Source organism: Callospermophilus lateralis, chromosome 2, assembly GCF_048772815.1.
Source record: "Callospermophilus lateralis isolate mCalLat2 chromosome 2, mCalLat2.hap1, whole genome shotgun sequence".
Taxonomy (NCBI): Eukaryota; Metazoa; Chordata; class Mammalia; order Rodentia; family Sciuridae; genus Callospermophilus; species Callospermophilus lateralis.
In genome coordinates, this window is record NC_135306.1 from 36049302 (window position 1) to 36075106 (window position 25805).

Genomic DNA, 25805 nt, shown 5'->3' on the forward strand with positions numbered 1-25805 from the left:
CCCGGAAGTCCTGGGTCAAGAGAAACAATTATAAGTACATGAATTTTTGAGAACATTGGAGGTGTCAAGAGAGCATTTAGGAAGGTAATCATTAGAATATTAAAAATGGAACTTTGAAAAATAGCTTTATTTTAAAATGCTAATGAAATTTTATCAAAAAAGTAAATATATATGGGGAAAATGAATACTTTGTCAATAAGGTTTAATTTACTATAAGCAAGAGGACCATACTTCTGATTTCTGTAATTTGTATTGTGAAATTGTCCAGTTGCTATAAGTATACAAGAATGGCATCTAGTGGACACTTGAATAAACTACAGATCCTTAAAAGACCCATTCAGAGAGACAGCCAAAGTATCATTTGTTCATATTTTCTGTGGTGACCAGATTTCCAAATTTCACAGCCAACATAACTTTTTTAAAAAATTGAAATTTACATAGAGTTGTAAAGATTTATTTTTTTGACATTAAAGCATTAAACAATAACCAATACCACCCACTAACAAAATGTTCTATTAGAAAGAACATAATCTCAGATTATGTTCCCTAAAATAGAAAGAACATAATCTCAGATTAAAAAGAAAAATGCTTCAAACTGCCAATATTTAGCTTTATAAAAAAAAAAGTACCATATTGCCTTTTTTTGTTCCTCATTTGAAAAATGAGATCTAGAAAACTTTATGGGCAGGTACTTATTTGTAGATTGGTATTTGGGATCTGCTGCTCAGTTGAAGAATTCCTTTACAACACACCCTGCATAAATACCCCCAGCAATGGAGAGGTGTTATCAAAAACACCTATAGTTGGACATGGTGTGTCACATACCTATGGTCCCAGCACTCCAGAGAATCACTTAAGTTCAGGAGTTTGAGACTAGTGCCAGTGTGGGCAGCATAGTAAGACCCCATCTCAAGAAGAAGAGAAGGAGGAGGAGGAGAAGGGGGAGGAGGGAGAAAAGAAAAGGAGGAAAAAGTAGCTATATCTTCTAGCCCTGATGGTAGGAGGTTCCTGTTTAATTTAGGGTAAAATTGGCAGACTACACCTCTTGGTCCTAATTTTGATCCTTTTAGGGCCTAAGCTCTTTTTAATTTGGATGTGTGAAAGCAGTTCTCAGAACAAAACTCCACTTCCCATAGACTCTTCCCTATACTGAATTCCCTCACTTTCTTCAACTATTATTTAAACCCATGGTTGGCAGGGCTACTAGGTACATTCTATGGCTTCCAGAGATCTGATTGCTACAAGGTAAAAATTAAAACACTTTGTGAAGGGTAAATCTGAACTTCTTTCCCCAGACAAACCAACTCAGAGCCTTATTTACCCACCTTTTTGGCAGACAGGAAGGCAGGCACTCTTGGAGTCACAGTCTCTTATGTTACAGATGACAAATGACAGATGACATCCTTACCTCCAGACACAGTTCTCTCTCCCACACCTCCTGAATCTCTGGGCCTAGAGTTATCAAGGTCACCCACTGGTCACATTCCATTCCTGACTTTTCAGATTTCTGCTTGCCTGGGGATGTAGCCCAGTGGCAGAGTGCAGGCCCTGGATTCAATCCCCAGCACCAAAACAAAATAAAGCAAAGATTCTTGCTAGTGGTATTTGCTTTGGATAGTATCTGTAGAGACAAAATTACAATAAATTTTGTTAAAGCTCTAATACCTCAGTTCTAATAACTGGTAACACCTCATCCTATAAAACAGAATAATTTTCATAATGAACTGAGCAGAGGAGGTTGGCTGTATAGGCATATAGGGCTGAAGAAAGAAGGAACAGGGAACAAAAGACAGACTGGTGATTTTAAAGTTACTTTCCATATAGGGTTTAAAGAGAATGGACTATTCTTTACTACACTCACTGATTTGGGTTGACTGGAATCTCCTGGTTTTTTTTTTTTGTTGTTGTTGTTGTTGTTTTAACTGACAAGTTTGGAAGTTCAGTTTGATTATGTGGCACTTAGCACCAGTGACTCCATTCTGGTTTATCCATCCTATTGAGGCCTAATACAGGAAGCTAGCCTAAAACAATGGCCTCCCATATATGTTAGCAGAAAAAAATGCATTAGTGTACTATTTAATTCAATTTAGCTGTGAGTGAGAGAAAACTTCATCTCAACAGTGGTTTAAATGAGAATTTATTTCTAGGCAGTATAGAGCCACTGTAGTACCCCCATATTATCAGGAACACAGGATCCTCCTATCTTATCGATGCCCCAAGTGCAGTTTCCATTGCCCAGGTCACTTTGTGGTCCAATGACACCTGTATAGCTCCAACCATTGCATCTACAATCTTGCCAGATGGAAGAAGGAAAGGCAGTGTGCCCCCTCTATTTAGGACATTTCCCAGAAGCTGCATTTCACTTCTGTTGGCCATTCCTATCTCCAAGGGAGACTGTGTTGTCATCTTCCTCAGTATTGTTGTTTTCAATAAGGGGAAGAAGAACTGAGGCTGGGCGACAACTAGCTACATGTGCCACCTGTGAAATGACATGAGATATAAGGTCACATGATCTCTGTTCTGACCCTGGTGATCTGTCTCTCTGAAAAATCACTAAATTTAACATCAAAGTGTATCGGCTCCGTGCTTAAAATTGGGCAATACTGGGATCCATGAAAATGATTCAGTGGCATCATGATCATTCAACAAATGGGTTTAATTTGATCTCCTGAATTGGTATTTCTATAATTCCTTCCCAACACTTCTCAGAAATGTTATGTTTTTCCAAGATCCCAAATCTTGAGAAAAATAGAGACCTGGGAAGAGAATCCTATGAGAATTAAAGCTTCACAATCAACACAGAGATGTTATGAGTTCAAAGAAATCCACTGATATCAAATGAAAAATAGAAAACGCTAAGGAATTCATTGAAAGGTGAGTGATGATCCCGAAGGAAACAGGTGGGTGAAGGAAAGAAGAGGTAATTCTGGAATTAACCGTATCAGCTGGGGTGCTGGGGTTGCCTCACTCAGGCTAGAGAGGGCCCAGCAGGAAACCTCTTCCCAACTCTCATTGACATCACATTGGTGGCTTGCAGTTGACCCTAGAGGGAAAAGCTACATACCAGAGGTTTGGGTTTTTTGTTTTGTTTTATCCAGAAGAATTGGTTTACCAGTGCACACTGGTTATAAGAGTGTGCCTGTAGCCTGATCTGCTTTTTTGTAAGTCATTTTTTGCAAATAAAATTAATGTTAGTAAATTTATATACATAGGATATTTACACAAATCCTATGAGTGGTATCAGAAAAAATAACAAAGTTTAGAAGCAAAATAAGTCCTTAAATTGAAGATTTCGACAGTGATTCTGTTAACCTTGCTAGGGGATCTGACCTTAAGAGTATTTGAAAACTTACTAATAAACTGTCATTTCCAAGAGTTTGCATATTCACTCTAGGCTAGTTCTTTGTAAATACTTTAACAGAAGACATGCAAAGGAAGATATAACTGCTATTGTAGAAGATTCAAACATGAATCAGAAACTGTTCCAAAATTTGAATTAGTAAGAGCAATATTGATTTCAACAGCATAATCAAGACCTAGGATAAGCAAACAAAAAATGCTAATCATTGAAAAAGAAAATAAATTTCTAAGAAATAAAATGTGCTCCAAGGCCTAATTCAGAGATTCCTAGATCACTTTTTTAATAATTCATTCAACATCCATGAAAAATTAGTTTTCTATGTCTGGAATATTTGTCACAAGCAAAGATCAAGACTTTAATGGAGCAATTAAAGTTTTGTGTTTTAAAAGTTTGTTTTTATTTTTAAAGTGTGTTTCCCCCTGCAGTATTGGGTATTGAACCCAGTGTCACTACATCCCTAGCTCTTTTGATTTTTTATTTTGAGACAGGGTCTTGCAAAGTTGTCTGATCTGGCCTTGAATTTGTGATCCTCCTGCCTCAGCCTCCCAAGTTGCTAAAATTACTGAGCATGTACCACCATGCCTGGTTATTTTATTTATTTTGTACCACAGATGGAACCCAAGGGTGCTTAATCACTGAACCATATTCCCAACTCATTATTTATTGATTTATTGGTACCAGGGATTGAACCAGGAACACTTAAACACTGAGCCACATCCCCAGTCCTTTTTATTTTTTATTTTGAGACAAGGTCTTGCTAAGTTGCTTAGGCCTTACAAAATTGCTGAGTCTGGTTTTGAACTTGCAATCCTCCTGCCTTAGTCTCCCAGGTTGTTGGGATTATGCATGTGCATCAAAATGCCCAGCTTAAAATATTATCTTTTAAATATTAAATATTTGTGCTATTTTTCAATGTTTAAGTGAGTTTTAATTTGGTGTTTATTTTGTGTTAAGTTCCCTTCTTTCTAACATTTTCTATTTCTAGTATCTATCTCAGTATAAGAGATAGATACTAGATATTGTTAAAATAATCTTGTCATGTTATATTGATTCATAATAATAAAAAACCATAAAACCATATTTTTTACAGAAAAACTTTCAAAATTTTTGCATCATCTTATCCCAGAAAATTAGTTCACTGTTTATTATTGAGGTTATTCATTCTTTTTTTTTTTATTGGTTATTCAAAACATTACAAAGATTGCAGAATCACATCGGTTACACATCCACATTTTTACATAATACCATAATAGTAACTGTTGTATTCTGCTACCTTTCCTATCCTCTACTATCCCCCCTCCCCTCCCCTCCCATCTTCTCTCTCTACCCCATCTAATGTAATTCATTTCTCTCCTTATTTTTTTCCCATTCCCCTCACAAACTCTTATATGTAATTTTGTATAACAATGAGGGTCTCCTTCCATTTCCATGCAATTTCCCTTTTCTCTCCCTTTCCCTCCCACTTCATGACTCTGCTTAATGTTAATCTTTTCCTCCTGCTCTTCCTCCCTGCTCTGTTCTTAGTTGCTCTCATTATATCAAAGAAGACATTTGGCATTTGTTTTTTAGGGATTTGCTAGCTTCACTTAGCATAATCTGCTCTAATGCCATCCATTTCCCTGCAAATTCCATGATTTTGTCATTTCTTAGTGCTGCGTAGTACTCCATTATGTATAAATGCCACATTTTTTTTCTCCATTCATCTATTGAGGGGCATCGGGGTTGGTTCCACAGTCTAGCTATTGTGAATTGTGCTGCTATGAACATCGATGTGGCAGTATCCCTGTAGTACGCTCTTTTGAGGTCTTCAGGGAATAGTCTGAGAAGGGCAATAGCTGGGTCAAATGGTGGTTCCATTCCCAGCTTTCCCAGGAATCTCCATACTGCTTTCCATATTGGCCTCACCATTTTGCAGTCCCACCAGCAATGTACAAGAGTACCCTTTTCCCCACATCCTTGCCAGCACTTGTTATTGTTCGACTTCATAATGGCTGCCAATCTTACTGGAGTGAGATGGTATCTTAGGGTGGTTTTGATTTGCATTTCTCTGACTGCTAGAGATGGTGAGCATTTTTTCATGTACTTGTTGATTGATTGTATGTCCTCCTCTGAGAAGTGTCTGTTCAGGTCTTTGGCCCATTTGTTGATTGGGTTATTTGTTTTCTTATTGTTTAATTTTTTGAGTTCTTTGTATACTCTGGATATCAGGGCTCTATCTGAAGTGTGAGGAGTAAAAATTTGTTCCCATGATGTAGGCTCCCTATTTACCTCTCTTATTGTTTCTCTTGCTGAGAAAAAACTTTTTAGTTTAAGTAAGTCCCATTTGTTGATTCTTGTTATTAACTCTTGTGCTATGGGTGTCCTATTAAGGAATTTGGAGCCTGACCCCACAATATGTAGATCGGAGCTAACCTTTTCATCTATCAGACGCATAGTCTCTGACTTGATATCAAGGTCCTTGATCCATTTTGAGTTAACTTTTGTGCATGGCGAGAGGAGGGGATTCAGTTTCATTTGTTGCATATGGATTTCCAGTTTTCCCAGCACCATTTGTTGAAGATGCTATCCTTCCTCCATTGCATGCTTTTAGCCCCTTTATCGAATATAAGATAGTTGTAATTTTGTGGATTGGTTTCTGTGTCCTCTATTCTATACCATTGGTCCACCCGTCTGTTTTGGTACCAGTACCATGCTGTTTTTGTTACTATTGCTTTATTTAAAAGCATGTAAATAAAGTGTTATGAGAAATATGGGACCTAGCCTGGTCCCAGTGACTGTAGAGGCTAAGGCAGAAAGATCACAAGTTTGAGACCAGCTTCAGTAACTTAGTGAAACCCTGCCTCAAAATAAAAACTAAAAAGTGCTGGGGATGTAGCTCAGTGGTAGAGTTCCTTGGGTTCAATCCCTAGTACCAAGAAAAAAAGAGAAAGGAAAAATATGGGCTAAATTATGATTTCAGAAATGCCTTGGAATTCCTGCAAATTTCAATGTCTCCTTCTCAAATATTGAATATTAATATCAGTCAGAAATTCAGAGACATTCTTCTGCATCAATGGCCTTCAAACATTAAAAAAAGAAAGAAAGAAAAGAAAAGAACTCCCTTGGAAACAGGAGTTTTGAGTGACTTGGGATTGGGGGGCTTCTCACTTCTGAGTCTCTAAGTTTTGCTTTCCTCATCTGAAAGCTGTGATCAATACAGCCTGCTTGACCAAGCTCCAGGTCTGTTGTGGACGATAATGGAGAGAGGCTTGCAGGAGAGTTCTGCAAACCTGGGACACCTGGAAGGCTGTCACGTGCCAGGCAGATGTCAGTGTCACTATCCCAAGGGTCTTCACTGACCTCCAGAGGCACAAAAGGTTCTGCCCTTGGAGGTTTTACAGTCTTGTTAGAGAGAGAGGACATCTACACCCTGGAAGCACCCAGCAGCTCAGAGACTGAACCTTAAATGTCCTCCAAGATCATGTGTTGAAGGCTGGGCGGCCAGCCTGTGGTGCTATTGGGTGGTGATAGAATCTTTAGGAGGTGGGACCTAGTGGAAGGAGATTAGGTCATTGGGGGCTGCCCTTGAAGGGGATATTGGGACTACAACCCCTTCCTCTCTCTTTTTTTGCTCCCTGGCTACCATGAGGTGAGCTGCTCCTTTACCATGGGCTCCTACCACGATGTGCTATGCTCCCACAGGCCCAAGGCAATAGGGCTAAGTGACCATGGACTGAAGCCTCTGAAACTGTGAACCAAAACCAGCCTTTCTCCTTTTAAGTTGTTTATCAATGGAAAGCTGACGAAAACACCTTCTAATGTGAACCAAATGAGCTGAGCTAGGACTGGAGGTTCGAACTACAATAGGGCATTCTGGCTGTTCTCCTAAAACGGGCACTCCACCAGCCTGCTCTTAAGGGACAGGGCTTCTAAAAGCAAACAAGATCTTGGGTTTAGAGTGTAGTAGTTTTATAACTCGTCAGCATCAGGCAGAAAATCTGAAAATGTTACCCCTCCTGTGAGAGTTACAGCTTACAAAAAGGGGAGTGTAAATTAAAGCTCACTGAAATAGGGACCAAGTCATATTTTCATCTGGAAATGCCATAAAATGTAGATGAGTATGCTCATTGCCCTCTCAGGATGTGAGTGTTTGCATCTGTAAAGCACCACAAGGCCTTGGATGATTCCATTTCTCTGCTCTGAGGATTCATAGTGCCACATGTCCCGGATGAACCCACAAAAAAGAACTCCAATTTGTCTACCTATATCCTGAGTGTCCTTGCTAGGTGGGGCTCTGGTTACCCCCAGTCAAGAAGGCCCTTTGCGCAAATAACGACTGTTTGGAAGTAGTAATAGTCAAACTTGCATTCTTTTTTTTTTTAATATTTATTTTTTAGTTGAACACAATATCTTTATTTATTATTTTTATGGTGCTGCGGATCAAACCCAGGGCCTCGCACATGCTAAGCGAGCACTCTACCACTGAGCCACAACCCCAGCCCAAAACTTGCATTCTTAACCTTTTTGCCATTGTTTAAAAAATATTATGACTAGGATAAAAAGTAACACGTAACACACGCTTGCTCCAATAAAGTCAAACTGCACAGAAGGATATATTCCTCTTCCCTCTTAAACTATCTGCCCTGAGATTATCATGTCCTTCTCGACATCAGTGTCATACAAACACACACAAACACACACACACACACACACACACACACATATGTTTAGTATAGGAATTATTTTTTCTTTTGTTCTGTTAGAGAGAAGCAGTGTTAATTTGCTTTTTTTTTACTTTTATGAAACCAGTCTGTAACTTGCTTTTCCCCTAATTATTTACTGATAGTGGGCAGTTCACCAGCTCAGCACATTTTTTAAATGGCTGCCTATTTTCCCACTTTGTAGATGTACTATAATGTGTCCATATATTTCCCTTCCCTATTGATGAGTACTTGGATCCTCATAATGTTTCGCTGTTATAAACAATACTACAGGAATATCTTGGACTCTAGTGTGGATGTTTCCCTAGGATAAGATTGGGTTGCTGGGCATGTGCATTGCCCAATACCCTGCCCAGGCTTGATCATTACCATCTTATTATTTCATCCTGCTCACTGACCAGTGTAATTTCTGCCTTCTCATCCTCATCTCTAAGGTGGTCCAGCCCACCCATCCTCTAAGCCTGAAGCCTCCTTCAGCTCTTAGACCTGAGACCCTCAGAGGCCACCTTGCCTGTTTCTTACAGTCAGAAACGGGGTTAACTAGAGAAGTTGATTGAAGGTTAAGTCTTGGTTTGCACTAATGGTTGAACTAAGGACAGTTTGCTGCTGTAACATATTACTACAAATTTAGTGGCTTAAGACAACACAAATGTATCACATTATGTTCTGGAAACCAGAATCCAAGTTGCACTCTCTAGGCTAAAATCGAGATGTCAACAGGCTCCAAGGAAGATGTGTTTACTTTCCGTTCTAATTTCTGGAGACTGCCCCCAGTCCTTGGCTGGCAGCCCCTCTATGGATCTCATACCACATGACTATCCTGACTCTTCTGCCTCCCTCTTCCACATTTAAGGATCTTCTTGATTGCACTGGGCCCAGCCACAGCATTCAGGATAATTCTGTTATTGAAGGTCACCTGAGTAGCAATTGGCATTCCATCTGCCACCTTAATTCCCCTGTGAGAATAAATATATTCACAGCTTCTAGGGATTAGGGTCTGGACATCTTAGGGACCATTATTTGCCTGCACTAACACTTAGAGTCTGAAGGTGGGGACAGAGACCCTGACAGCTGCCTTCTAAGAAGTCTGTGTCTGAGAAAAATCCTCCGACCAGGCAGGTGATGGGAAATAAAGCGAGGGGACTGTCAGAGGACTGCCATGATCTATGCAAGGCAGTGACCAATGGGTCCAGGCACAGGGAAAGTTAGTTGACTGATACCAGAAATAGAAAGCAGCCACCCCTTACCTAGGGCCAGCCCCCACACAAGGGCTTCCAGCTGCCATGGTGCCTACATATCAAAAGGATAAGAAGGCCTCTGAGCCACCATAGTCCTGGCTCCCTAAGTGATGTCTGTGGGCAGCTGAAAAGGCCTTGGTGTGGAAGTAAGCAGTGGATGCAAGGAAGTCCCTCCCCAGCTGTGAGCCCTGTATCTTTCTCTTCACTGGGATGAAGGGAATTGCCTTAGCAGGGTCCTCACCTTTGCTGGGCTGGGGACCTGAGGTTAGAATCCAAGCCCTGTCTCACAGAGTATGTGTGGGAATAGCCAGGCCTCTCCCACAGGCAACTGAGCCCCAGAATGCTCTCCTCAACCTTCCTAAACATACCCCCTCAGGCCCAGAAGTTCTAGCAGTCGCCCTCAACACCCAGGGGCCAGAGTTCCCTCAGAATTTAGCAACCATCCCCCCCTTGCCTACCTTATCAGTGGGAATTAGGTAGAGAGGGAGAAAAAGAGAGACTACGTCAACCCATTTGTATCTGTCCCAAAAATTTGTCCCCATTTCTGTTTCTGTGTCTGTGTTGTTGTATTTCTATCTCAGATTGGAATTGTTCTGTTTTATAATTTGAAAGAATAAATTTTGTTCCTTTTCCACTGCTAATATCTTGCTTTTCTAAATTTTTATTCAAACTGAAACCATTTGTTATGGGAAATAGAGATAAAGAGTGTTAGTCTGTTTGGGGTCATTATAACAAATGCCTGAGATAATCAAGCTCTCAAGAGGAAAGGCCTATTTGGCTCACAGTTTTGGGGGTTGGTAAGTTGGGCTGTTGCTTTTAGGCCCATGGTGAAGCAACACATCATGGCAGGAGCATACTGGGGAACAAAACTGTTCACCTACCACCAGGCACACACCTGTAATCCCAGCAGCTCAGAGGCTGAGGCAGGAGGATCATAAGTTCAAAGCCAGCCTCAGCAAAAGTGAGGCACTAAGCAACTGAGACCCTGTCTCCAAAGAAAATACAAAATAGGGCTAGGGATGTGGCTCAGTGGTCAGTGCCCCTGAGTTCAATCCCTGGTACCCACCCCCTCAAAAAAAGAAAAAAAAAAAAAGTTGTTCACCTCATGGCCAGGAAGTGAAAGAGGGGAAGAGAAAGGGGCGGTCCCACTGTCCCCCTTAAGAACAGACTCCTAATGACCTAAGGACCTCCCACTAGGTTCCACCCTTAAAGGTTCCACAACTTCCCAATAGCACCATCCTGAGGAGAAAACCTTTAACACATGGGCCCTTGGGGAAAGAACACTTAAGATCCAAGAGCTACATTTTAGCAAAGGACACATTTAAAACACCCAGACAATACCACCCTCCCAGAGACAGTTGCTTATCAACACCATGGCCTATAGCTCTCCACATATTCTTCAACGCATAGAAGTATATTGTGACAAAAGTCAAATTTCATCATACAGCCATGTATATATGCTCCTCTAATTGACTCTACGTTTTCCTTCTATATATGATGATGACTTTTCATATTAGTGAGTTTAAATTTACCTCATTGTTTTGGAGCCTGCCTAGCATTCCGTTTTATGACTCCAAGGATATGCCAGGCAGTCCCCTCCTGTCAGTGTTTAGGCCATTTCTAATGTCATCTTACAGATGCACTGGGTCAGTGCACCTGGGTGGGGGTGTGGACTGGGGCCGAAGGTCTCTGTGTCTCCAACTGTATCTGCCTTTCCAAGTGTAATGTCCTTGAAATGGGGACCTGGCAGAGCACAATGACCCCTTTCTATTCCTTGGAACAAGTGATTTCCTTTAAGGAAGGCACTTTTCCGGAAAACATGTTATTCCATGGCTTCCTGATTCCAGAATCCAACATGTTCCAGAAAGAAATACACCCTGGTTTCGGAGTCAGGGAACAAGGAGAAAGAGCAAGGTGGCATGCCTCTTCCTCCACCCCTTCCAACAGCTGGGTTTCAAGGATCTTCATGCTCAGACTTCCTCCAGACCCAGCAAAACGGGATTCCTGTCTCCTCTGTACAATCCGGAAAAGGAGGCCCAGCAAGTCAGTAGGAGTAGGAAGGCAAGGACTAGCCCTTTCCCCTATGTGCATGGGGGCTGGGATGGAACCCAGCAGTTCCCCCATCCCTTCATCCAGTAGTGGAGCTGAGAAGGAAACCCCAACAGGAAAGGAAGCAAGACTTGCTGGGGAGAAGCACAGTGTGACCTCTGCAGGCGCAAAGCCTTAGGAACACCTCGACTTAGCTGGCCCAGGACTGAGGTCTGTTCACCTCAGCATGTGTTCCACCTTTAGGGGAGGCCTTTGGGGCTGCCCATGAGAACTGCAGGTTACAAAGACCCTTTTGTTCTGCATAGTCAGAAATACAGATGGGGGCAGGTGTCAGCAGGGGTTCTGCTCAGGTAACCCCGGGCAATCAGACCCCTGGGTTCCCCTCTTCCTGAAGAGACCCAGTGCTGAGCATTTCCTTGATGCAGACGCCAAGTGTGGAGGAAAACAGTGGGGTGGCTCAGTCCCCTCAGAGGGAAGATGGAGATGGTGGGGTTGCTGTGAGCACTGATGGTACACTATATACAGAAATCAGCATAGAGCCTGCTGCATAGAAGACCAACAGAAGCGGCAGCCCCGGTGGACTGAATGGAGAGAACCCTAGATTTGGAAACTGGGGCTCCTGGGTTAAAGAATGGCTCTGCCCCAGATTTCCAGCTTGACCTTGAGCAACTGCTTCCTTCAATGCCACCAGATAAATAACCGTCTTGGCTGGTATTTTGGTGACAGCCTATCTTGTCCTTGCTGCCTCCCTTCCTTGGGATGGTGGGGAGAGGCCTCTCTTTCCCAGAAGGTGGCTTCCTGCTGGCCTTTTGCTAAGCCTCCTCTCTCTCCTCACGAGGTGGGCTGCACTGGGGAGAAAGGCACTCCACATACTCCACGCACACACACCAGACACATATCACACACACACACCACACCACACACATCACACCCTCGATGTATATACATACTACACACATCACATGCCACAACATGCACACCTCATTCGCATTACACACACACACCCACTGTGAGGTGGTTCACCTCACTCTACTCACCAAGGTCCTTATCAACCCTCCTATTGCAGGATCCAGGCACCTCTTCTCAGCGCCCTGCTCCCTTCACCCAGTTCACTCACCCTTGCAGAACCCCTCTCTCCCCATAGGGTTGCCAGATTAAAAAAGGCAGGAAGCTTGAGTCTCAGATAGACAAGAATAACATTTTACTCTACTTATGACCCAAATATTGCATGAGACACATTCATACCCATAATTATTCATCATCTATCTGAAATTCCAATTTAATTGAATATCCTGCCTTTTTATTTGCTAAATCTGGCAACCTTGTTTTCCTGAATCTCTGCTCCCACACACTCCACACCTTCCTGTCCCTTCTCTAATTGCTCCTCCTCAGTCCTTCCCTTTATCAGCCTGGCCCAGGGTGGTGGCCTTGAGCACCTTCTCTTCCTGAACCCTTGCTCTTCTGGGACAGTTCCTCTGGACCTGGGACCCATCTCCACTTGGGACTGGCCTTGCCAGAGTCCTCCCGGACCTCATCTCCAGCTCCTGTTGCAGAAGCCACCCATCCCCTGATCATTGCATGTGGCTGGACACTGCACCTGCTCAGCCTGACAAGTAAGACTGTCTCTTTGCCACCTTTACCCTTCATTGCCTGGAAACACACTGCCCAAATGCAGCAAAAAGTACTTCCCAGAGGAGCTGGCTGTGGTCCAGACTCATCTCCTCGTGCTGGCCAGGCTGAGCCACTGATTCCTGCACCATATGTTCTGTGAACAGACACCTTCCCCCAATTTCTGCTTGTTTAAATCCCTTCTCTTCCAGGCCAGCCCAACGGCATTGTCCTCCCAGCTCTCTGGGGTTCTCCCAGCTCTCACCGAATCTGCTGCCTTATCCAGGAGTACACCAAGTACTGGATCATGCCTGAACAACTCCCACCTTCTCTGTGCGGTGCCTGACCACAGTCAGTACTCAGTCAGAGTTCATGGAATGAAGGAGTGAGTGACTGAACAGGTGGGTGAGTGATAGAATAAATGAATAAATGGGAAAGTGAGGCAGTAAGGCCCAAGGAGAAGGTAGCTGGGAGGGTAGATGGATAGGGGATCCAACGTGAGGTTGGGTGACTGGGAAAATGGATGAGTGTGTGGGTAGATGGAATAAGTGGATGGGTGGGGAGGTAGGTAAATGGACAGGCTGGTGAATAGATCAATGGACAGATGAGTAAATGAACATGAGGAGCCTCCAGGCTTGATGGACTGCCCATCTCCTGCAGAGGGAGGCCAGGCTCCCCTGCCACTATGTCACTCTAATCTGGAGACCCTCCCTGGCCTGACCCGGTGAGGGTTGTGAGTACGTAGCACAGACACAGTCCCCTGAGCCTGGAAGGTGGGACCTGGCTCCAGCTAATGAGTGCCTACCTGGAATAGAACTGACTCTGCTTGAGGGTTGGGGAGGACAAGGCCACTTCTTCTCCCCTCTGAGATCCTGAACAGCCATTTCTGTCCACTGGAGGCTCCTGTACCCAGATATTCTATTGTGTTTAGATGGGCTCACCCACCTCTGACCTGTCCAGGTGCCTCTGGGAAGAGGACCCTTCCAAGTTCCTGTGGCACTGCATTGCCCAGGTCCTCTTTCAAGGAAGGATTTCCTTCTGACAACAATAGTAGGATCTGGGGATATTAGGAACCTGCCTCACGATGTGAGTTTTTTTCTCTACCCTCTCCTGCTTCTGCCTCCTTCCCCACACAGGTGTTCATCCCTAACAGACATCTTGCCCTCAGACTCCATCTCAGTGTTCACTCATGGAGAACACAACCTGCAACAACTGCCTCAACTCCATCTCCAGAGCTCTCTGAAGTGGGCTCCTTTCCACACACACCTAAGAAGGCCCTGCTTGAGGGCTACAGTGTCCAGAGGGACTAAGACATGGTCCCAGAACCTCTTGTCTCTGGACTGAGCTCTCTCGTCCCTGGGTTCACCCTATCCCATCCCTTCACCCATCCCCCTCCACCAGCCTGACCCTGCCTGTACCCTTCACCCCACCCAGCACCATCACTTGGCACCTCCTGGCTCCAAGCCTCTCTCAGCCTTTCCTGTGGCATTCATGTGGCAACAGCAGCTTGTCTGGACATTATTATGAGCCAGAGCCCCCCTCAGCCTCAGTCCTGCTCCCCTGAACAGGCAGACCCTGGGAGAGTCACCCATTCGGTGATAGAGCAGATATATGAGAAGGCTCAGAATTTTGCACCTTTCAAATTTGACTTTTTAACTGTGGCACAGCATTTATTCTGTGGGCAGAAGAACAGATTTTCTGTTAACAAAAACTGAATATCCATTTGTGATGAAAACAAGAGCTTTGTTACATGCCCTGAATGTAACATAACATTTTAGCTTTTTTAGAATTATCTTTTAGTTCATGATTTTCCTACATTCCTAAGTGACAGCAAGTCACTCACATTCTCTAAGAATAGAAGTGACCTGTTAGAATATAGCAGTAAAGTCTGGTTCAGAATGTGTTTGAAAGCCATCTTTCTGGTTTTCCTGTTAATAAAACATCTTGTACTTTCTGTGACTCTTATTTTCTCTTCTGTGGTTTTCCAAACCCGATTTGGAAAGACCCGTAAAAGGATATGTATTCTCATTATAAAATAAATCACTTGTTCCCAGGAAGTAGCTCTTTGATTTAGGAGCTAATTTCAGGCAACTGGCCTCAGTATGCAAAAATACTCCACAGCAGAACACAAAAGAAGTGGTTTCTCAAAACGTCCACTTGGGGATGCTTCCTCTGGTGGCAATAGCACTAGTTTTACAGGCACCTTGTTGGGATATTTCCCAGCCATTGTACATTAGCAGAGCTGGCCCACCACACATGGTGTCTGCTCATGCCCCCTGAGATGGCTTCTGGGTCCCCATCCTGAGGGTAGGGCTCAGCCGAGCCCTCAGGGCTCTGAGTTGACTCTTACTAGCTCCCAACAGGGCACAGAAGCCCAAAATTAAAGGAGATGGGAAATTGGTGGGATTCAGGAGGGGAAGGACAGGATGCAGGAACATCAGGGAAGACTTGTTGAGTGGGCAAGTGGGTCTGACCCACCAGCAGAGCAAATCCTGAGAGACCGTAAGGCCTCAAATGACAGTCCAGAAGTCCCGGGTACTCGGCATTGACTGGGCTTGGGGACCTGAGAAGAGAGAAGCCTCCTGGCGAAATGTGGCCACTGTGAAGCTGTGGCCAGGGCCTCCCTGAGGATCCTGAGTCTTTGAGTCATAGCTGAAGCAGCAGAGGATACAAGTGATGGCCACTGTGAACACAAACAGTACCGCCACCACCCCAATCACTGCTGACTCCATGGCCTGCACTGGCAGCTGACACGCTGAGCAACATGCGTGGTCTCCAAGCCCCAGATCCCCATCCAAAACAGGGGGCTCTTGGTGGTCAGAGGTACTCTGTGCTCAGCTGGCTGCTCCTCATGTGTCTTCTAAGATACTGGTCTGAGGCTCTGGGTCTGCCACCAGATGCTGCTGGGGTCTCCGATGATCTCTATTTCTATGCCTCTGGCCTGGCTTTCAAGAGCTGTCTGTGGTCAACTCCGCTGGCAGCTTCTAGAAGACATGCACTCCCAGGGGATGTGGGCACAAGACTCCCTGGACATGGAGCCGGGTGGGGAGGAGGGGCAGAAGACATCACTTAAAGGGATCCAGGCCAGCTGGGGCCTTCTGGTGGTGCCTGTGGATTTCAGAGGGATTGTACACTCAGGCAAAAAACAAAATACTCCCCCTCCAGGGGATCCAGGAGGATTCTGGCACCTCCCCTGCAGGGACCTTGGGCCAGTTCTTGGATCCATCTCTTGGCTGCCTCCCCCATCCCTGGCCCTAGCCTGGGGGCAGGGACACAGGTAGGCAGGAAAGCAAGTGCCAGCTCTGGGCAAGGCTGGGGGTGGGGCGGGGCGAGGTGGGGAGCATTCACCAGGCACTGCAGGTGCCAGGGCGGAGGGTCTCCTTCTCTGAATGAGGCGGAGAAAGTACAGCACAGACAGGACAGGGTGTCTCCTGTTCCTTCGGGAACATGCTAAAGGGCTCCCTCACCCTGGTTCCAGGAGAAACCCTCCTCTGCCATCTTGCCCAGTCCTCTTTTCTGCCAGCCCAGACTTGGGTGCTGTGAAGACTTACCCTGTGCTCCCAGAGGGCCAGCCCTGGCTGTACCTGTGCTGTGGCCTCCTCTCCTGGTGGTCGCCCCCAGGGCTGTGACGCAGCTCCCTGAATGCTACAGAGTTGGTCCTGCTTGGAAATTGGCTCCGAGATGTCTGAGCAGCTGTGAGTACTTCCTGAATCCCTTCCTCCAATTGTGAGTGAGGGCCCAGGACCCACAGCGGCCACCCACTCAGTGACAGCACTTACCCCGCCCCCACACTCCCTGTGCATTCCACTCTGCCCCCTGCTGGAGGTCAGGGGAATGAGCCCGGCCTAGGCCACTCCTTCCCCAGAAGGGAGTCCCTCCTAGCCCTCATTTACATCAACACTCCTGAGACCTGGCCACTTCCAGAAAGGAGTCCAGGTCATCAGCCCCTTACCCATATTCTGAGAAATGGACTAGTGGGAAGCAATAATTCTGAGTGTCTCATAGACTCTTCACAGCAGCAGGTACAGTGACATCGCCTCCATTTTTCAGATGCTGATAGTCACAGAGCTGGAGTGCCCTGCTTGAGGCCTGTTGCTAGTTAGTAGCAGTAACCACAGCACTAAAGGGCCTTTCCTGCAGTCCCAGCTCAGTGTTCTTTCTGTGTACTATAAGTACCCGATTCTGCCATTTATGGATCAGGGTACGAAGGTTCAGAGAGGGCAAGAAGCTCACCCAAAAATCACATAGCCTGGAACCTTTTCAATTTCTCTAAGGACAAAAAGAGCTTTAGTATTGCGTTGGGAAACTGCCTATGCACATCTTCTAAGTTAATTGGACAATCTGGATTCTGGGCTCCTCTTCCAGAGGAAGCCAGACACCTCAGATTATTTGTCTTAACTGGGGCAACCAACAGCAGAGAATAGGGAACATAACGCATTGATCCGTGGCGCTTGCAGTTTCTGATAGAATCCCCGATATCAACTAATTAGTTTGGCAGATAGGGGCATAAGGTACTGTGTTTCAAGCTTGATTTTTTTTTTTGTTTGTTTGTTTGTTTGTTTGTTTGTTTTTGGCTTCTTGTTTGCCTGTTCTTCTTGTTTGCCTGTTCTTCCCAGGTACATATAGGCCACCTGCAGTAGGTGTCAGTGTTTCTGCATTTTTAATCTGGACATTTGCCCAGTCCTGTTATCTTTTGCCTCCAATAGGTTCCCTTTTTCATCTCCAAGATTTGGGGGAGACCTCTTAACCTTCTTTGATTTATCCATAAAATCTGTGGAGAAGCTGCAGAAAGGGGCCGGGCCCAAGGGGGCCAGACCCTAAGGGGGCTGTGGCAGGAGCCAGGTGGGGAACTGACCTGGACTAAGGCAGAGCTTGGGGGAAGGAGAAGGGGAGGTGGATTGGACAGACCCTACAGAGAGCCATCAACAATCCGAGGGACCTATGGTCCATTTTCACATCCCAGAACTCTCTCATGTGACTGTCACTGTGAATCTGCCTCCCTCCCCCACATTTTGTCACTCCTCATTCAGCCTCACAGAGAATCCACTGGGAAACAGAAGGAAAGAGGACATTCTATTCCAGTGAGTCACCAGGCCCTCACTTTCTGGCCTGTTCTCCATCCCCTCCCCCGCTGGCCTTCTCCCTGTGCTTCCTCCCCAGCTCCAGGGCACAGGATGAAGTCCTCAGAACAAGAGTCCCTTCTTCTCTGTGGAGTCCACCAGCTGCTCACAGAGCATTTGGGTACATGCTTCTGGGCTTTAGCAGAGAGAATCCCATTTTAAGGAAGAGGAAACTGAGGCCCAGATGAGGCAAGCACTCTCCAGCATTTCAGTTTAAGTACCACCACTCCCTCCTAGTTCTGCTGCCATAGCAGGCATCTGGGGACAGGCTAGCTGGAGACTCCAGCTTGACCAGTTACCAAGAAAACCCTGAATCCCAACATGGCCTGTGGGCCCCAGAGCTCAGTCTGCCCTGGACATGGACTGGAAATAGTCCTGGAGGTAGAGCCCAAGGGGCCAGCTGAGGCAGCCTCAACCCTTCTCTCTCTGAGACCCTGTACAGCCCACAGAAGGCCAGAGTCCTGCAGATGTGCACAGGGCCCTGTCTGGGTAGGGTTTTGTACAAACACTGAATCCTCCCTCAGAGCTCAGGCGGGGCACACTTCTCCCCACTCCCCAGCTAGCCTCTGAGCCCCAGCTTCCCATCTAAGGTCCCAGGGCAAGGCAGACATGGCCTGGCGGCTCCCTCCCATCCCCCACCACCATGCTGGAATCCAGAGACTGCACAAAAGCTTCTTGGTGGCTTTATTTCATACAAGGCACTGATGAATTGAGTCTGCAGCCTCCTCCAGGTCAAAGTGCATTCTCAGGGGCTCTCCAGCTACGCACCTGCCAGAAGCCCACAGTTGCCTAAGGAAAGTCAAATGAGCACTTTGCCTCCACCTGCCCTCTGGCTCTACCAGGCACCCTTGTAATGACACAAAATGGGGTGCCAGCCAACCCTGCTCTCCACTCCTGAATCCTAAATGGCCACCTCAGGTGGTCCTCAAGTTCTCTGTGCACAGTAAAGGGGAGCATAGCATGTAAATGAAGCCCAAGCAGTGCCCCCCCCCATTCACCCAGAGACACATCCTTCCATATGGAGACATCAGGGTCCACTCATCCTTGGGCTGGGTGACAGGGCAGGGCAGGGAGCACTGCCATCCACAGGCATCAGCGGCAGCCTCTGTGGGCATGGTGGAAGTGGTGAGGAGAGTGGTGCAGGTGATGGTGCTGGAGGTGGAGCTGGTGGTGGTGGTTGTGGTGATGGAGGCCCACACGGGGCCCCTGATTCACATGGCCAGGGTGGTGGTGATGATGATGATGATGATGAATGTTTCCCAGAGGGCCCCGGCCCTGGAAGAGCCAACGCTGGGCTCGCCGGGCTCTCCTGACTCGGCGTTCTCCTCCAACTGGAAGGTTCCTCTCCATGTCATGGTCCTGTGGTTCGTGGAAAAGGCAGATGGCCAGTAGCAGCAGCAGCAGCAGAACAGACACAGCAGCACCTATGATCCAACCCACAGGGGCCGTGCTCTCCAGGAGGCCGAGCATCTGGGAGCTAGATGGTCCCTCTCCACTCAGTGGCTTCAAGCTGCTTCCTCCCCTTCAGCAGCCTCTGCTCAGTCTCACAGTCATTGAACTTTGTCCCAGCTCCTGTGGACTGGAAAACAGCCAGGGAATGTGGGCGAGGCCTGTTTGGACTGGAGCTGCCGGCCAAGGGTGAGGCCAGGGAGCCGTTAACTTTGGGGAGGCCAGGCAGGGAGGTTGGGTGGATTCAGAGGAGCTGTCAGACTGGGTGTCCTTGAGAGAGCTGCTTAATTCTAAGGGTAAGAGGTCAATGTCTGCTCCCCTCCTGACACCTGGCCAAGTGACCAGTGGAGACAGTATAGCACAAAAATTAAGACCACACTACAAGCTAAGCAGGAGATGGAGACGTAGCTAGAAGTAGAACACTGGCCTAGCATGCATGAGCCCCTGAGTTCAACTCCCAGCAGTGCAAAACAAACAAACAAACAAACAAAACTGGGTGGAGGATTTTGGAACCACACAAATCACAAGCTCTATGATTGTGCCCAAATTAAGCTACTCTCAAATTACTGAAGTGCCTTGGTTTCTTCATCTGTAAAATGGTCTAAGCTGTAATAATAGCATTTACCTCTTAGGGTTTCCTGAGGATCAAAGGAGTTAAGACCTATAAAGAACTTAAATAGTTTCTGACATGTTTGCCACTGATAATATTGCAGTCGGATTTGGATTAAATTACTTGGAAGACTTTGCATCTAAGAATGTGAATTCCTGTCCTGCAGCCCACAAGTCCTTCACCACTAAGAGTCAGTGAGTTATCCCGAGCTCCATGAGCTTCAGGAACTCCATGAGGCCTACAGGCAGATCTTCATCATCAGGATCTGGGAAGCAAGAAGATCAGCTGTCAGCCCAGGGTCCCTGAGAGGCAGAAAGGAGACTGCTGAGTCCAGACAGGCCAGGCCCCAGTCCAGCCTCCTGGTTCCGAGACCAATAGCCTCAATGGGCCAGCCTCCCTGCCATGCAGCTAAACTATGGATGCCACCCTGCCTAGTGGAGGATTTAGACAGTGGACAGGATATGAACAGTCCTGGCTCTCTCCCCTTCCTAGTCCTGAATCCCTTCTGTTCATCACAGGCAAGCACTGGTCCTGTCCTGCTCACAGCCTAGGAACAGGTGCTCATTCTCCCTCTGGATAATCTTTCCTGCTAAGGGCCTTTTGGGCCTTTTAGGCTCTTGCTCACATGCAGTGGCCTCCCCAAAGCCCTAGCTCTGCATCTGGATCCCCAGGGGCCCACCAGGCAGAGTCCCAGCCAAAGGAGCTCTAAGTTCCCCCCAGTGAGTGCTCATGTCCCTGCCACTGGGAGGAATGTTTACAGAAGCCATAAAGCTGGCACAGAGCTCTGCAGCAACTCCACCCTGTGACCTCAAAGGTCTTCCCCTGACCAGCCTGTTTGTCCTCTGTAAAGTTCCCAGGGCAAGAGATGCCTCCCTGGACTCCTCTATCTCTGACCTACATCTGAGCCACTCTCTCTCAGGGAGGGCCTCAAACCCTAAGTGAAAACCCCAGTAGATGAAAAGCCTACACATTTCTTTCAGGCAAATTGGGCTCAGGGGGCAGCATGTTTAATGAGTCCTGAGCTTCTCTGGCCCCCAGGAGAAGCCACTTGAACTTTTAATGATGCTGGAATTAAGTACTCCTTCTGCAGACTTCTGGGCCCTGGGAGTCACCTGCCTTCCCTAGGAACACATTACAGAGGGAATCTGCTATGAGGTGGAGGAGGATGTCAAACAGGAGGAACTTTCCTCTTTAGAATTTCTCCAGAGAGACTCTCACTCCACCCCAGCCAGGAGCAGGGCAGGGCCCTGAAATCTGCTGATTGAAGAATTTCAATCAGCAATGAAGGCGCCTGGGGAATCACCCCGCCTTAGCCCGCACAGAGAGATGGAAGAATTGAGCCCACAGAAAGGAAAGGACCTGCCTGAGTTCTCCTGCTGTGTGGCCAGTCAATACAGCAGGCCATCAAGAGAGCCCAATTCATGTGAGGGGCTGTCCAGAGTGAGTGTGATCTACTGGGAACCTTCCAGAGAGATAATGAGAAGATGACATGTGATGTGGGTGAGCCAGAGTGGGCAGGAACTAAGAGGGTAACCCCATATACATACATACACATATGCACAACATCTGTTTTCTGAGATGCAGGTTCACTTTACATCTGGCAGTCTCCAGACTTCAGAAGTGACGAACCTTCATGGAGGCCTGACTAGGTACAGAACTTGCAGGACTAATGTCTAGATAGGCTTCAACTAGGAAGTCCCAGTCTCAGTCCCAGTCTCAGAAAAGCTATCCTGTGGCCATGTCATTGTATTTGTCCCCCAGGACAGGGTCTTTCTCCTGTACACAGTGTTTTTCTAAGTTATCTAGGCTGGCTTTGAACTTGTGATCCTCCTGCCTCAGCCTCTTGATTATCTAGGATCACAGGTATGTGTCACTGGGCCCGGCTAGCCTTTTGAAACTCATATTATTTTACCTCAATCCCATAGTTTCCAGGAAGCCCAAACTTATGCATGTACTTGTCTGCATGTGAAGTCTTATAACAATGACATAGCTCTGTGGGAACTTGTGCCACTGATAATTGTGCTCATATGTCCTCATGTACGTATGCACACGTGTGTACATATTGCAGAAAAGCTCACAAACCTGTGATCATACCTGTGGCAGGTGGTTTTGGTTGTCCAGCAATAGCAACCACATTGTTTTCACTAATTGGTGGCACCACCTAGTGGTGACACTGTAAATAAATTACTCTTGTATTCAGATCTACAAAATTTTAGTATCCTGATTTTTGTTGATAGATCACAAATTGAACCCATGCACTTAACTCCTCTCCATTCCAGATTACCACTGAAATGTCAAAATAATTGAAAGTAAGAAAATACTATTTCACACGGAAATGAGTGAGTGAGTGGCATTACTGGCTTGGAAAAAGGAAATTCTATAAAATACGATGCATGAGAACCGGGTTGATGGCTGTACAAAGGAAGGGCATTTGGGAAGTTGTGGAAGGTGTGCCCCAGCAGGGCCTCTCTAAAGCCCTAGACAGCCAGGACTAGGAACAAGGGAGAGCGGGGTTCAGGCAGAAAACATTTGAGTGACCTTGAAAATTCCTCAAAGAGAAGCTGGCCAAGGCTCAGCCCATTTTTTGGTTTGCACAGAAGAGCAGGGACACTGGCCAGCAGGTGCCTAACCTGGGAGCTCATGCCAGTTAGAAAAGAAAGACACTTTTCCAGTTAACCTTGGGCTGGCCCGATATATTCTGAAAAGAATTGCTCAACACAGCAACTCAGAAGCCCCACCCCCCACCCCTGCCAGGCCCCCAGTGATAGCCAAGTGAAGCTCCCAATCCCAAAAATGAGAACATACACAATCAGGTTTCTTTTCTTTCTGTTACCCGGAACCAACATGCTTGGAAATGATCTATATCATCTTTTATAGAACCCATGTCTTTTATTAGAGCTTTATAGTTATACATAGTACTTGGGTTCATCCCAACAAATGCACACATACATGGAAATCCATTCCAGTTCACGATTTCCCCGCTTTTCACTCCCCTAGAAGCCATTTTAAAGCTCAATACCCAGCAAACATGGATTGACTCCCTCCATAAAGTGAGAAAATAAAGAAAAATGACTAAACCTATGAAAAAAGAGACAAGTTATTGTATCTTCATTACCAGAATTACTGGAATCTAAGAAACTAAGAAACACTAAAATTCCCTCATCTATCTTCTAAATAAGATTTCAAAGGTCAATCTATATGCAAATATGGAAAATATGTAAAAACAAGAAATTCACTTTTAGATTAGGAAACAAATCAGAAACAACTTTTTTAAGAGCCCTTCCTCATAACTTGAGGGGGGAGGTGGCATTAAAAGAGAGAGAAAGAGAAAAAAAACAAAGGTCCAGAAATCAAGCATACTTTTATAATAAACATTCCAGAAGCAAAAAACAGAGGCTGTGGAGAAACAGTCACTAAAGAAACAGAGCAAATGTCCTGACCTGAAGAAACTAGTCTTTGGATCAAAAGATGCAATGAGTACCAGGAAAACTATTTGAACAGGTCAGATCATTTGAGTATAATCAGGTGAAATTTTAGCAACACAAGAATAAAGAAAATCAATGTGGTCTGGCCACCAGAGAAAACAGTTTGACAGATTCATATAAAACTAAATATAGTCTATCATATAATCCAGCAATTGCACTCCTTGGAATTTGCCCAAATGAGTTGAAAACTTAGGTCCACACAAAAACCTGTGCACAGAGGTTTATAGCAGATGTATTTATAATTGCCCAAACTTGGAAGCAATCAAGATGTTCTTCAGAAGGTGAATGGATGGATGATGGGTACATCTAGACAATGGAATGCTATTTGACGCTAACAAGAAAGCAGCTGTAAATTCGTGAAAAGACATAGAGGAAACTTAGGTGTATATTACTAAGAGAAAGAAGCCAATCTGAAAAGACTACATACTGTATGATTCAAACTACATGACATTCTGGAAAAGGCAAAACTCCTGAGACAGTAAAAGAAAAGATCCATAGTTTCCAGGGCTTGAAGACAGGAAGGATAAATGTGTGGAACACAATAATTTTTAAGGTAGTAAAACTATTCTTAAGATATATAATGGTGGATACCTGTCATCATACATTTGTCAAAACCTAAAGAATGTATGCCACCAAGAAAAAACCCTAATGTAACCGGGTAATAATGTGTCAATGTGAGTTCATTAATTTGATCAAATATATTGCTGTGGTGTTGAGTGTTGATACAGGGGTCTGCTATGAGTATATGGGGCTAGGAGGTGTATGGGAAAAATCTCTGCAGCTTCCATTCCATTTTGCTATTCTAAAAAACAAAGTCTTTTTTAAACTAAATGAACTGACACTTTTATTTTTACATTTTATGATACAAATGAAAACTGCACTTATTATTATTATTATTATTATTATTATTATTATTATTCCCCTCTTCTCCCCTCCAAAACTATCCTCTCTTCGATAGGAAGGGGGAACAAGTCTTCCTTGCTGTGCTATTAGAAAACATCCAGAGTCACAGCACCATGACCACCTGATAAAGTAGAACAAATAACATAAAACTGGCCTAGAGAGCCTTCCCTCTGTCATCTAGCTGGCTGTGGGCACCCTGGTGGGATGAGCAGGCAGTCAGTGGCATCCTTGGAAGCCTGGACACCATGGGCAGCCTCATTCCAGGAACAGATCCCACTGGCATCATGCCAGGTGGAGAAGGTCTTGTCATTGGCATCATGGGAGGGCCTCCCATGTGGAGTGTTGGCATCAAGGCAGAGCACGGAAGACCCGGGAGAACCAGGAGAGGTGGGTTCACCGCCCCTGCCAGAGAAGGGGCCGAGAATGGAGTAAGAGGTGTCTTTCCTTGTAAAATGCAGCAGTTATTTTGTCCATCACACTCCGAGTGAAGCCTACTTTTTAAAAAAGAAATAAGGATAAAGAGTCAGGCACAGTGGCACACACTTGTAATCCCAGCGGCTTGTGAGGCTAAGGCAGGAGGATCGCAAGTTCAAAGCCAACCTCAGAAAAAGCGAGAAGCTAAGCAACTCAGTGAGACCCTGTCTCTAAATAAAATACAAAATAGGGCTGGTGGAATACCTCTGAGTACAATCCCCATTACCATTTAAAAAAGATAAAAAACAGCTTAAGCTACTTCAAAGAATTTTTTTAATTCCTTTTTAAAAATTTATATAATTTACCTAATAAAATTAGCAAAATCCAAAATCCAAACCTAACAATCATTGCACAAAGCACTACACACAAATCTCAAAATTCTAATAATTACTTTATGTATATCCCTAACAGAATGTAAGAGACGAGTATTCCACAAACAAGTAAAGTTTATTCTAAAAATATGAGGGTGGTTTGATATTTTTTAAAAGCTATTATAATTAATTCTAAAAATGGGAGAAAAAAATTTTAAATGTGATCATCTCAACAGATGGCCAAAAGATATTTGATAAAATTCACTGCGTTCCTGATAAATATTTCAAATGAACAAAAACAATGAAAGTATAACATGATTCCATGGAAAAATGTCTTAAATCAGTAGTGGACATCCTGATCAATGGTTTAAATAAAATAGGCATTTCCATTAAAACCAAGAACAAACTAGAATACTTACTCTATTTTTACCTGGCTTCATATCAATTAAATACGCACATTCAAAAAAAAAGCAGAAATATTGGAGATAATATGATTG

General features: G+C 45.2%; 2 protein-coding genes across 2 annotated transcripts; both read right to left on the reverse strand.

Moving 5' to 3' along the window:
* Nucleotides 1–14599: 14599 nt before the first annotated feature.
* Spaar (small regulatory polypeptide of amino acid response) lies at nt 14600–16781 on the reverse strand. The gene is made up of 2 exons (XM_076845813.1): nt 16508–16781; nt 14600–16064 (listed from the first exon to the last, which is right to left on the reverse strand). Exon 2 carries the CDS (start codon nt 15686–15688, stop codon nt 15467–15469), a length of 222 nt encoding a protein of 73 aa, XP_076701928.1. The 5' UTR covers nt 15689–16064; nt 16508–16781; the 3' UTR covers nt 14600–15466.
* A 1962-nt stretch (nt 16782–18743) lies between these two features.
* Nucleotides 18744–19615, reverse strand: Hrct1 (histidine rich carboxyl terminus 1). Its single transcript, XM_076843295.1, has one exon. The coding sequence runs from the start codon at nt 19544–19546 to the stop codon at nt 19169–19171; it is 378 nt and encodes a 125-aa protein (XP_076699410.1). The 5' UTR covers nt 19547–19615; the 3' UTR covers nt 18744–19168.
* Nucleotides 19616–25805: the final 6190 nt, after the last annotated feature.